This window comes from Balaenoptera musculus, chromosome 3 (assembly GCF_009873245.2).
Source record: "Balaenoptera musculus isolate JJ_BM4_2016_0621 chromosome 3, mBalMus1.pri.v3, whole genome shotgun sequence".
NCBI lineage: Eukaryota > Metazoa > Chordata > Mammalia > Artiodactyla > Balaenopteridae > Balaenoptera > Balaenoptera musculus.
The window spans coordinates 28,510,758-28,523,876 of NC_045787.1; the positions used below are offsets into that span (position 1 = coordinate 28,510,758).

Genomic DNA, 13,119 nt, shown 5'->3' on the forward strand with positions numbered 1-13,119 from the left:
AAACTTCACTGTTTTCATTATTACTAGAAGAAATGTATGGAGAAAAGATACAACAGTTAAGGATTATACTATGGCTGACATTTATTTACCACCGATATAAAATAAACTGACCTCGATATAAATATAATTGTATGTTTTTTCGGCCAGCTGTATGAAGACTGCAAAGAGGGATAAGACAGGTGTAGTGCTAAAGAATGTGCACTCTGACCACACAACAATCACGGAGAAGATGGACAACACCACAGCAAGTACCCTATAAAACCACGGTCGCAAAAGACATTCCCAGTACCACTCTGGAAGATAAAAGAAAAAAATGATTAGGAAAACCATAAAGGAGTAACAGCGTATTTACAGTGTTTCAAAATACCTCCAATACAAGATACGTAATTGCAAAGAGAAAAACAGTGGCAGAACCAGGCACACACCATCCTAAGCAAATGATCACCAGTAATGGGACAAACTGATATTATGTGCCTCTGATAAGACCACATCACTGCTGAGGTATTCCTGCCAAAAATGCAGAACCTGCATCTGATTATGAGAAAACATCAAACTCAAATTCAGGGGCATTCAATAAAAAACTGACCTGTACTCTCCAAAACATCAATGTCATAAAATAATAACAGAGACGCAGAAATTGTTCCAGATTAAAGGATACTAAGGAGACATGACAACTGAATGCAATGCACAATCTGGGATTTTTTTACAAAGAATATTATTGAGACAATTAGCAAAATCTGAACAAGGTCTGTAGATAACTGTACTGTATCAATGTTAATTTCTTTATTTTGATCACATTGTACTTGGTTATGTACAAAAACGTCTTTATTCCTAGAAAATACACACTGAAACACTGAGAGGTAAAGAGGTTATCATGTCTGGATTTAACTTTGAAAAGATAAAGGAAAAATATGTATACAGAGAGAAAAAGATAAAGCAAATGAATAAGGTATAATGTTAACATTTAAAGAATCTGGGTGAAGGGCATATGGGAATTCTTTGTATTATTCTGGCAACTTTTTGTTAAGTCTGACTTTAGGCAAAAAAAAAAAAAAAAGTTAAAGAAAAAAAAAGAAGAAAGCTCACAAAATTGAAAAGGTTATACTTCATTTCATTCATTGAAGAGTTGAGCTCCTGGCTCACTCTAAATCTTTTCAACCCTACTCACAGGGTAGTTCCTGGTGATTTCAATACCCACACAGGTGATCCTCCTTTCAACATCCTGGTCTTTCACTTCCTCGACCTACTCTCCTCCAATGAGTCTGTCCTCCAACTTACCTCAACTACTCATCCTTTAAATCTTTTATTACCGATAACTCCAACCCTTATAATCTCATTAAAGAATAGGATCCCTGTCCCCAAGCAACACCTTCATCTAGTATTCCAGCTCCACTGACTGACTTTCCCCTGACCAACAGTCCATTTATTCTACTACCTTTTTCTTGCCACTTAACCTGATGTCCTTATTACTTTCTTTACCCAGCTCAGATTCCATAGTCTTTGAGGATAATCACTCTCCAATATCCCAATTCCTGTGGGCTCTCTTGCTTCCCTGTACTTGCTAAGCTAAACCACGCTGTGGTTAGATTCAACTCCTTGGCTACCCTGAGCCTGCACCCACGGAACTGCACATTGCAAGAGTAAGAGACACAACTCTTCTGACTCATCTCACTTTAAATTCTTAATCAATAGCTTCAAGTGGCCCCTGAGCACTGCTTGGCTAGTGTACTGTAATTCACCAATCTTCTCCCATGCCTACTCTCCCTAAGCAACTATTTTGCACCTTCTTTCCTCAAATCTCCAAAATCTCTTGCCCTATAATTACTCTCAGCATTTCACTGAGAAAACAGAAGCTGGAAGAACAGAACCTCCCCAAGTGCCCGCCACTATATCTTTTCACACCTGCTCAAGTATATTTGTGCTTTACCTCCTAAACTAAGGCCTTTCTCCTCAGTATTTCCCATTTCATCTCGCCTGTAAATGTACATTCTCCCAGCCATTCCCTTCTGTCTCAACATATTTCCTCGAAGGTGTCATTTGCAAATTACATGCAATAATTTCTCCTGACCCTACCACCCTCCTTCAGCTACTCCCTCTTTATTCCCTTTTATAAGGAAAACATTTTGAGATTTTTTTTCTATTGTGTCTCTAACTGCTTTCCCTCTTTTTTCTTTCAAATTTCGATCAGGCTTTTTTATCCTTCCCCCCCACTTCATTTCTCTGAAATCCCATTGTCAAGTCTTAATATTCATAATAATCTACCTACCTGAAACATTTGAAAAGGTACTTTATAACACCCTTTTTCTCAGAACATTTCACTGTCCTGGTTTTCCTCCTATCTCACCGGCCATTCTTTTTCTAGTCTTTTCTGCTGGTTCCTCCGCATCAACCTGATGTCTAAATTGGCAGTACCTCAGGCTTGGTCCTCAGATTTTCTCTCTTCTCTATCCCATCACTTCTTCACTGACTTTATCCTAACCCATGGCCCACCTATACATTAATGACACCCTAATTTATATTTGCAGAGCAGACTTCTTCCCTGAACTCCAATATCTATAGCCAACTACCTACTCAGCATTCTGTTCATACCTTTATGTATATATTGCCTGTTTTTCTCACTCTGCAAGGGCAGGAATTTTTGTCTTTTTTGTTCACTGATATATACCAAGCACCCAACAATTCATAGCATATATAGGCTCAAATATTTGTTGAATGAATGAAAACAAGTATCATATCATTCCTTTATTTAATTAAAAAAAAGATCTTCATTGAGACATTTGTTATGGCCATTATGTTTTCATACTCAAGACCAAACATGTAAAAGAAAATCAAGTGAACTTAACAGTTTATTTGAATAAATAAGGTAAACAGAAGTTCTAATACTGTGACACTTTGGTATTTTCATTCAGTTCTGCATACTAAATTTGATAACATTTGAAGAAAGTGTCATAAATAATCATAAAGGAGAATAAAATAATTATGACTATTGAACGTAGGTTTTGTATATAGACTAATAAATGTAAGTAATCAAAGAGGACATCTTAAGGGAACATTTTAGTAGTATGTCAAGACTAAAGAAGAGATCCACGTTTGTGATATAAAACTGCTTAAAATTCTAATTGTTTTAAGTATATATTATGTATACAAAATATGCTTGATGTACTGCATATATTTTGCATAGAATTTTGGTTATCTGTGAAGAAAGAGTGGAAGCTAATAGTTTATATGTTATATGACAAGTAAAATAGTTTTTTGGGGGGAGGTATATCAAATACATAGTATTACCATATGGTATAAGTCAAATAACACAATTATAATTCAACTCTGCATTGGTGAAAATATACACTTTCCGTCAGAAAAATTATCAGCATTAAACTTTGAAATGTACATCAAATTACATACCAACTGTAGGATTATAAAAATATTGAATAAATCTATTTTCTGGCTCCGGCGATTGAAAGGTATGAACAAACTGACAAGTAGCACTAGTTTCATTTTTTGCTACATCTTCTAGATAAAATGCTTGTTCCAAAAGAATCTGCCACTGTACTTGAGTTCGACGGTGTCTCTGAACTGAATAAATCACCTGACAAAGAGAGCAGGGGTATACCTGTCAGTGTTCTGATCCAACAGTGATTCAACTCCCCACTAAGGAGCATGTTTGGTTGTCACAACAATAGGAAAGGGCTCGTGGCATTTACTGAGTGGAGTCAAGGATGTTAATATTATATAATACATATAACACTTATGCTTAGTGAATAGTTCTCCCTCCCCAAATGCCAACAGTAACCATGTCGAGAAAAACGAAGTTAAAACACTTCAAAGAATAATGATAAGGACAGGATCAAAGGAAGTTTCTGATACACATTCACTCAAACTTCCTTTTTTGTGGGCAGTAATTACAAATCTAACTAAAATCATCAGAAGGTAAAAAGGCTATATAAAGTTACCTGTTTATGTAGTTTTACCAGACTCTTTTCACTTGGATAGGTATTATGTTTTTCATCAAAATCTTCATAATCATCCATGTTCCTACCCATTTTTTCCTGATACTCTAAAGGGCACTAAAAGGAATGAGTAGATTTTTAGAGATTTTATTTGCAAAAAAGATAAAAATTTTATTTTTATTAAAAATCTTTCATTCTTGAGCATATCTAATTTTCTTGCAAACATCTTCCAGATTTGAAGTCGTCTATCCCACTATTAGTCATTTATTACCTCTATGAACTTGGGCAAGTTGGTTAACCTCCCTGAATAGATCTCAAAAGGTAGCAAATATAAGAGAAATGATTAGAGAATTGATTCTCATGTTAACCAAAAGGAGCACTAGCTAATAATTAGTATAATAGATTTAAAATATAGGAAAAGAACTGGACAGCCATATGCAAAAAAAGGAAACTAGACCACTATTGCATACCATACATAAAAATCAACTCAAAATGGATTAAAGACTTGACTGTAAGACCTGAAACCATAAAAATCCCAGAAGAAAATATAGGCAGGATGCTCTCTGACATTGGTCTTAGCAATATCTTTCTAGATATGTCTCCTCAGGCAAGGGAAGCAAAAGCAAAAATAGACAAATGTGATTATATCAAACTAAAAAGCTTCTGCACAGCAAAGGAAACCATCAGTAAAATGAAAAGACAACCTACCAAATGAGAGAATATATTTACAAATGATATATCCAATAGGAGATTAACATCCAAAATATATGAAGAACTCATACAACTCAACAATGAACAAACAACCTGATTGAAAAATGGGCAGGGGAGCCGAATAGATATTTTCCGAAGAAGACATACAGGTGGCCAACAAGTGCATGAAAAGATGTTCAACATCACTAATTATTCGAGAAATGCAAATCAAAACCGCAATGAGATTATCACCTCATACCTGTCAGAATGGCTATTATCAAAACGACAAGAAATAACAAGTGTTGGTGAAGATGTGGAGAACACAGAACCCTCATACACTATTGGTGGGAATGTAAATTGGTGCAGCCGCTATGGAAAACAGTATGGAGAGTCCTCAAAAAATTAAGACTATGACTACCGTATGATCTAGCTATCCTGCCTCTGGGAATTTATCCAAAGAATATGAAAATACTAATCCTAAAGGATATCTGCACCCCCATGTTCACTGCAGCATTATTTACAATAGCCAAGATAAAGAAACAATCTAAGTGCCCGTCAATGAATGAATGGATAAAGAAGATGTGGTACACACACATACAGGGGAATACTACTCAGCCATTAAATAAAAGATAAAATCTTGCCATCTGTAACAACATGGACGGACCTTAAGGGTATTATGCTAAGTGAAATAAGTCAGATAAAGACAAATACCATATGATTCAACTCATATGGGGAATATAAAAAGCTGATGAACAAACAAACAGAAAGAAAATAAATGAATAAACCAAACCAAATAAAAAACAAACATGTAGATACAGAGAACAGAGTAGTAGTGGGGGGATAGGGTGAAATGGGTAAAGGGGATCCACTGTATGGTGACTGATGGAAAATAAATTTTTGGTGGTAAGGATGGTATAGGGTATCTAGAAGTAGAAATATAATGTTGTACACACAAAACTCATATAATGTTATAAATCAATGTTACCGCAATAAAAAAATAAAGGGTTACATACAAGTCTTTAAAAATAAAGTAAACTAAATACAAGAAAAGGAATAGTTCATTGGCTCTGTGGTTGCCGAGAAGACAATTGGGGAACTCATTTCTGGAATAATCATTTTTGGAAGTATATGAATACCTCTAATTCAATACTAATGCATCAAAACCTTAATTGTATGGTTTCTTATTAAATATCTGTATTAAATATCTCATAATGTCATTCATTTTATGAAATATATTATAAAATACCATGTACAAAGCTGATTAAAAGTGATTATTGAGGACCTAATTTATTTTCTTATAGGAAATATGTTTTAGTGACCACATTTAATGACACTTTTACAACCTATAAAGGTCCATCTCCATCACTGTGTCACGGCAATAATTTTACATTATTTAACATAACCTCTATAGCCACATTTCAATGGAAAACACTGCTAAAAAATAACGTTAAACCTATAGTAACAAAAGAACAAATTCTATGTACAAATTACTAGGGGTTTATGGTTAATATTGTCATGAAAATGGAAAGGAGTTGGAAGACTTCAATCATAGGCTGTTTGCATACTTTTCTGATGCCTTTATTATAATATTTTATTATATAAATTTACATTTCAAAAGAAAATAGATGAGAATATTATTTAATTACCTTTTTAAGTATTGTGTCAACACATTTTCTCAGTGGGTGGTTATACTTGATGCTCTCATTCACTTTACGAACTTCCTACGAAAACAGTAAGAGAAATAAAAATATTTCCATTTCTGTAGATTAGATGTTTCCAATCAGGATGCTCTAGGTACTATATATATTCTCACAACTTTAGTTCCAACCCAAATTACTCAGCATATAATAAAGTTCTATTCTCTGAATAAAAACTCTTAAGAACACAAATAAAAACACAAAATTATAGAACAGCTATACCTATACCCTCACACTTTTTATAACTTTCTAGATTTACTGCCTTACCATTTGTTTACTTGGTACACAAAGATGAATAAACATTATAAAAAGTCATGAAGGATCAGGCAAACTGCGATTCTAAAAGAACAGGACTACGTTTCTCCATCTTGCTCCTCGAGCTCAATTATCTCATTATCTAAAATACAGCAGAGAAACCAGAGGAAGCAGAACAGGCTAAAAATGTCACAAAGCACCTGCTCCTTTCCAATGAGCGAGTACTTTACAGCAGTCACAACTGATTCATTCCACATTTTTAAAATTAAGAGTTCACTATGTGCCAGCACTGTGCTAGACGTAAGGTCACCACAATCCATACTGGAGGGTGGAGTGGGAAGACATGGTGTTATAAGTCTTTCACTAAGATTGCAGTGCGGTGATGAGATAATTAAATCAACAATTTAATGCATATGAAAGAAATAAAGGGGTTAGAGAAGGGAATCTTTAGACTCAGTAGTTCTAAAAGAATCACAATATTCTATAATATTAATGAAATTTTTGAGAAGTTGGAACCACTGTTCTAGGAAGAAGAAACAGCATGTTCAAAGGCTGGGAGGCAAGAGTGAACCAACCAGGATATTAAAAATAACATTCTGATTATAGGGTAGAGGATGGCCTTAAGAGATGTAAAACTGGGGGGCAGGGAAACCATAGGGCATATAGAAAAAGTTGTGAAAAAATATAACGCATATGGAAAAAAAATCACTATCCTTAATATATGGAGAGCTCTTAAAAATCAAAAGAAAAATGGGAAGATACAGAAGAAATGCAATTGGCCAATAAATATCTGAAAAGATGTTCAATCCCACTAAAAAAACTACAACTTTTAAAAATGAGGACAGTTTTCTTGTAAAATTATAAAAAATTGCTCTTATGTAATGAGGTAAGATTGCGGGAGAAAAGGCTTCCCCATACACAGTAAAATGTGATATAACCTATTTGGAAGATAATTTAGCAATATCCGTCAAAATTTAAAATATGCAGACCCCATGAATAATCTGTACCAACAGACATTGCTCCTGTCAAAGAGCTTAGTTTAGTGAAGAAAACAGACATTATTCAAATAGAAATGGTGTGAAAACTGCTGTATAATCTAGTGTGAACTGATTATTTAAACTGAGATAAAAAGCTAAACTGAGGATAGGAGTCAGCCGACCAAAGGGAGGAGCAAGAATATTCCAGACAGAGGGACAGCATGTACCAAGGCCTCCAAGCAGAAGTGAACAAGGAGTTTTAGGAAAAGAAACTCCAGTGACTAACGGGAAAGGAGAGCAAGGGTCTGCGCTGTGCTTGATCAGGCTGTAGGGTAAGAGCAAAGTATTCCAGAAGGCCTTAATAACATTTCATTTTGAGGTCAATGAGTAAGGCCTAAAAATGGAATAAAAGGACTTGGGTTTTTAAAAGGTGCTTGAAGCATCACTACATTACACTCTTCCACTTCTAAGCTACCTTAACGTTTTGTTGACTAGTTAGCATAACTTTGAATATAAACTATACAGTCTGATTATATATTATATATGAAAATCACATTTTTCCTCTAAATTCTTTAGCATATTAAACAAAAGCAAGTACTGAAACATTGATATTTGCTATATCTTATAAATTTAAGTTTCCTTCAAGGTTCATAATTTTTATAAAGTGTGGAAAGTATTTGAAATAATAGCTTATTTTCTTCATATCAAATAACATAATTTTGAACTCTGTCATTATTGTGCCCAATCAATTCTTTACCAGACAAAATATATCAAGTCAGACTAAAAGGTAATTTTCAGTGGAATAAGTAGCTATTTGTCCCTCTCCAAATCCTCTACCTCGAAAAATGACAGCAGGTAGAGGTGACCTCTGGTCATCTAGCAAAAATTCTTTTTGAATGGTTTGACATGGCTTATAAGTTTTATTAATGCTTCAAAGAAAAGTAACAGACACACAGATGTATACATTCACTCCATAGAAAACATATCATAAAACACTAAACTGGTTTTTATAAAACTGCATTTGGAAGATTTTATGGATAGATGAAAAATATAATTAGTAATTACCAGAAAAAAAAAAAGGTGATTGTGATCTCTTAAAAGATGTATTCAAAACCAGTGTATTTTAAAAGTTTTCTCTCAAACTAAGTTATCAGTATTCTTGTTCATGCTTTATTCTGCCCACCTCCATCAGACTGATTATCCTAAACCACATACAGGATTATGTCTCTTCCCTGCATGCAAGGTGTCAATGATTCCTCACTGCTTTCAAAATACACTCTGAACTTTCGAGTCCGACATTCAAGGCCCTGCTATCTGGCTATCTATCTTTCAAACCTTATAAACTTTATCTTTTAACTTATGCATAATTAATTTGGTTTTAAAACCTCCTGATACCTGACCAGAATGCTGTCAGCTATGAAAATTCTACCCATTCTTCAAGGCCCAGGTCATATTTCACTTCCTCCATTTCACCTCTTCCTCTAAGCGAAACTTCTCTACACTAGAGCATGTATCATTTACAGCATGTATGCATTTATCATATGCTGTGAGGGACTGTACAATTTTCTATTCTAGACAGTTAGTATCCTAATGGCCAGTTCCACATAGTGCTTAACATGGCAGGAAGACACTAGGTATTTAAAAAATGATGAAAAAAATTTCTCCACAAGTTTATAAATTTTCAGACATTCAGAAAAACAGGAAGGATCCCAAATTCCCTTTAAACATATGGACAAAGAAATTCATACCTGCTAAATCATGCATTTTTTGAGGGGGCACAAAAGGTCGAGAGTTCTCTTGCTATGTATGTGGACTTGCTGCTATTTTCAAAAGATCCATTAAGAAAAGAGTGGTTTCTTACCATATAAAAATGGATCAAATTAACATTTTGTACACCTTAAATTTACACAATGTTTTACATCAGATATATTCAATAAAAAGAGTGGTTTCTTATTTACATGGAAAAATTTCTCTTATCTAAAATTTTTTAAATCCCTCACACCTTAAACCTACACTAAAATAGCAAAGAAGGTATCAATTCCAATCCTTAATTTTCTACATCCTATTTCTAAGTAGAGGGCTCCTATTTAACAACAACAACAACAAAATCTATCTTTATTCAGACACTGAAGATTCCTCCTAGCAGAATCCAGATCTAAAATAATAAACTGCATTTAATTTATACTTGGTCAAGGAATTTTGAATGAACTGGTGAAATCCATATTCCTTAAATCTGAAACAACTGAATTTAATACCAACTTTTGAGGGGAACATTATCAAATTTAAATGATCTCCTTTTAATTATTTTATTACAAATATAAATTTTCAAATATTTTTTTCAAAATTCAAATTTTCAAATATAAAAAATACCAAATATAAATTAACTTCTTTTGAAAAATGTAATAATATCCATCACATGCCTAAGGAAATGTAATAGAGTATTATTTATAGGAGATTTATTCCTATATTTTGAATCAATGTCTTCTGCTACAGTTCTTAACATTTTATAAATAAATGCTGAGAAGTCAACATAAAAATTTTCAACCACAATTAAAGAATCAGTATTCATTCTTTTGTTCATTTATTCATTCACTTAAAAATGGCTGCTGAGTATCTAAGAATCTGGAGGACCAAAGAAGTTGTTACGGGTTGAACTGTGTTCCCCCAAAAATCATATATTGATGTCTCAAGCCCCAGTATCTCAGAATGTAATCTTATCTGGGAATAGGGTTGTTGCAGATATAATTGGTTAAATTATGATAAGGTCATACTGGAATGGGGTGGGCCCATAATCTGTCTGGTGTCCTTATAAAAAGAGGAAATTTGGACACAGGCACACAGGGAGAATATCATGCAAATATGAAGACAGAGATCTATAATACAAGCCAAGGAACACCAAAGACTGTCAGTTAACTACCAGAAGATAGAAGAGAGGTATGGTACAAATTTCCCTATAGCCCTCTAAAGGAACCAACCCTGCTGACACCTCGATCTTGGATTTTCAGCCCCCAGAGCTCTGAAACAACAGATTTCTGTTGTTTAAACCACCTAGCTCATGGTACTTTGTTATGGCAGCCCCAGGAAACTAACACAGAAGACTCCGCTGGAGAATTCTCACTTGAGTTGAGCCCTGAAAATGAAGTAGGAATTAGCTAAAGAGACTGGAGAAATGAGCATTCCAAAAGTTTGGGAATAGCATACTCAAAGACAGAATAGAGTGCCAAAGAATGTGACGGTTAAGAGCAGGGGTCGGCAAACCAGATCCAATCAGGCCCAACATCTGTTCTTGTTTGAACACATCCATTGCTCATTCATTGATATACTGTCTACGGCTGCTTTCATGCTACAGTGACGGAGTAGTTGCAACAGAGACCATATGGCACAGAAAGCCCAAAATATTTACTATCTGGCCCTTTACAGAAAGTTTGCCGATCCCTGTTAAAGCATGAACTAGAGTCACACAGTGGCTCTATCACTCAGTAGCCATGTGAACATGGGAAACTCACCCTCTCTGTGTCTCATTTTCATTTATAAAACAAGGGTAAAAAAATCTCCCTTATAAGGTTGTTTTGAGAATTAAATGTATTAATATATATAAAGTGCTTAGAAAGTCATAGGCAAATATGTGACTCTATATACTTGTTTGCCTACATACTTGTTTGCTATTATCATCACCATTTTTAAGTTAGAGGAACCAAAGTTGACCAGCATGGGGAAGACAGAGAGATAAGAGAGAGCTAGATGTGGGCCAAATCATGTTTTGGTAGGCCACATTACAGCATTTTGGTTTACTCTAAAGTGAACGAAAGCCTTCAACATAAGGTTTTAAGCTGAAGAATAACATTATTGGAATAGCATATTTGCCCAGAAGAGCAAAATTTGAGGTGACTACAATCTTTTTTAAAATCAACAACGAAATTATTAAACAGCAAAATTTTATAATTTGTTGTATTTTTTGTGTGTATATTATTGAAATTTATACTTTCAACAACTTTGTGAAGTTGGTTCAAGTCATATGAATTTTACAAGTGAGTAAAATGAAGTGCCTTATTAAGAATACAGACAGGAAACAAAACTTAGGGACACAAATTCCCATGTATATTGGTCTCTAAAGAGGTTTCCATACTTGGTGGGATTACTTTGGGTCAAACTTTCAGGAAGATGCATCCTTTAATTTCTATTTTCACTTCTACTATGTCACAGTAACCATATAACTTACCATCTAATCTGGGAAACTTTTGAGTCTTAACTTTTAACTATTAAAAGTTAACCCAGGGGACTTACCTGGTGGTCCAGTGCTAAAGAATCCGCCTTGCAATGCAGGGGGCATGGGTTTGATCCCTGGTCAGGGAACTAAGATCCCACCTGCCGCGGGGCAACTAAGCCCGCGCACCACAACTACTGAGCTCGTGTGCCTCAACTAGAGCCCCTGTGCCACAAACTACAGGGTCCACGCGCCACAACTACAGAGCCCACGCGCCCTGGAGCCTGCACACCACAACGAGAGAGAGCAAACCCGCACGTCACAACTAGAGAAGCCCGTGCACCACAACAAAGAGTCCGCGCAGCGCAACGAAAGATCCTGCATGCCTCAACGAAGATCCCGTGTGTCGCAACTAAGACCTGGTGCGGCCAAAACAATAAAATAAAAATAAAAGTTACCCCAAGACAACAAGCATTAACCCTGCACTGCTGAATATATTCTCCCTGCATCTTTTTCGGTTAGAAGATGGAGATGATATATCATGAAGCTGAACTGCCAATAAGAAGTCATTCGAATGATGAGACATCCTTAAAAACTGTACATCACCAAATTTTTATTTTAAAGCCCATCAGTGTGCCAACAACAACAACAAAACCAACAGTATGTCCAAAAGGAGATACACACAACTTGATGACTGTTGACTCTACGGTTTAAACTTGCTTACCTCCATGACATCTTCTAAAGTCTCTTCCGCATCTGCTTTCTCCGTCATCAATTTGGCTGCCTTAAAATAAGTTTTCATAAGTAGATAACCTCTTTTTGCTCCATTCCAGTATGACCGAGGGATTTCTACCAAGCCATACCCCAACAACAACACCAGAAGAAAAAGACCCCATGTATTTGCAGCAGCTATCCCAATTGTCTGAAGCTGGTTCCTAAGGAAGAAAACATAAGCAGATAGCTGTGACAGGTAAATTTTTGCAACAAAAATGTCAAATGGAACTAACTAGTGTTAAATGGTTTTTCGGAAAACAACTGCCCTACAAGATGGCTCCAATTTTATATGAAAAAATTCGACCTTCAAATCCTCAGCTACTCTTTTAGTAACAGCAGATAACGTGTTTTAATGAAAAGTTAGAGTGTGACTGCAGAAATAGACTTTAACACAGGAAACACGGCTTCTATTATAGTTAAAATTAGAATCTAGGAAAATCCATGGCAAAAATTATCCTGAAGAAAATATATTTTTCATTAGGTGCTTTCATATTTAATATTAACCAAGAGAAGCTTGAAAAAAATTTTAAGCCTGAAAAAATTTTAACTTGTTTTAAGGCAGATGCACGCAAACC

General features: G+C 35.1%; 1 protein-coding gene across 4 annotated transcripts in view; it reads right to left on the reverse strand.

Moving 5' to 3' along the window:
* Positions 1–13,119, reverse strand: part of LMBRD2 (LMBR1 domain containing 2) — a 45,563-nt gene that overhangs the window by 17,314 nt on the left and 15,130 nt on the right. For all 4 annotated transcript variants that reach the window (XM_036847574.1, XM_036847575.1, XM_036847576.1 and 1 more), the window contains exons 7-11: positions 12,495–12,705; positions 6,284–6,358; positions 3,951–4,064; positions 3,403–3,586; positions 112–293 (exon numbers count right to left, since the gene is read on the reverse strand). In XM_036847574.1, the coding sequence (XP_036703469.1) occupies positions 112–293; positions 3,403–3,586; positions 3,951–4,064; positions 6,284–6,358; positions 12,495–12,705 (766 nt within the window). The remainder of the gene's footprint in view (positions 1–111; positions 294–3,402; positions 3,587–3,950; positions 4,065–6,283; positions 6,359–12,494; positions 12,706–13,119) is intronic.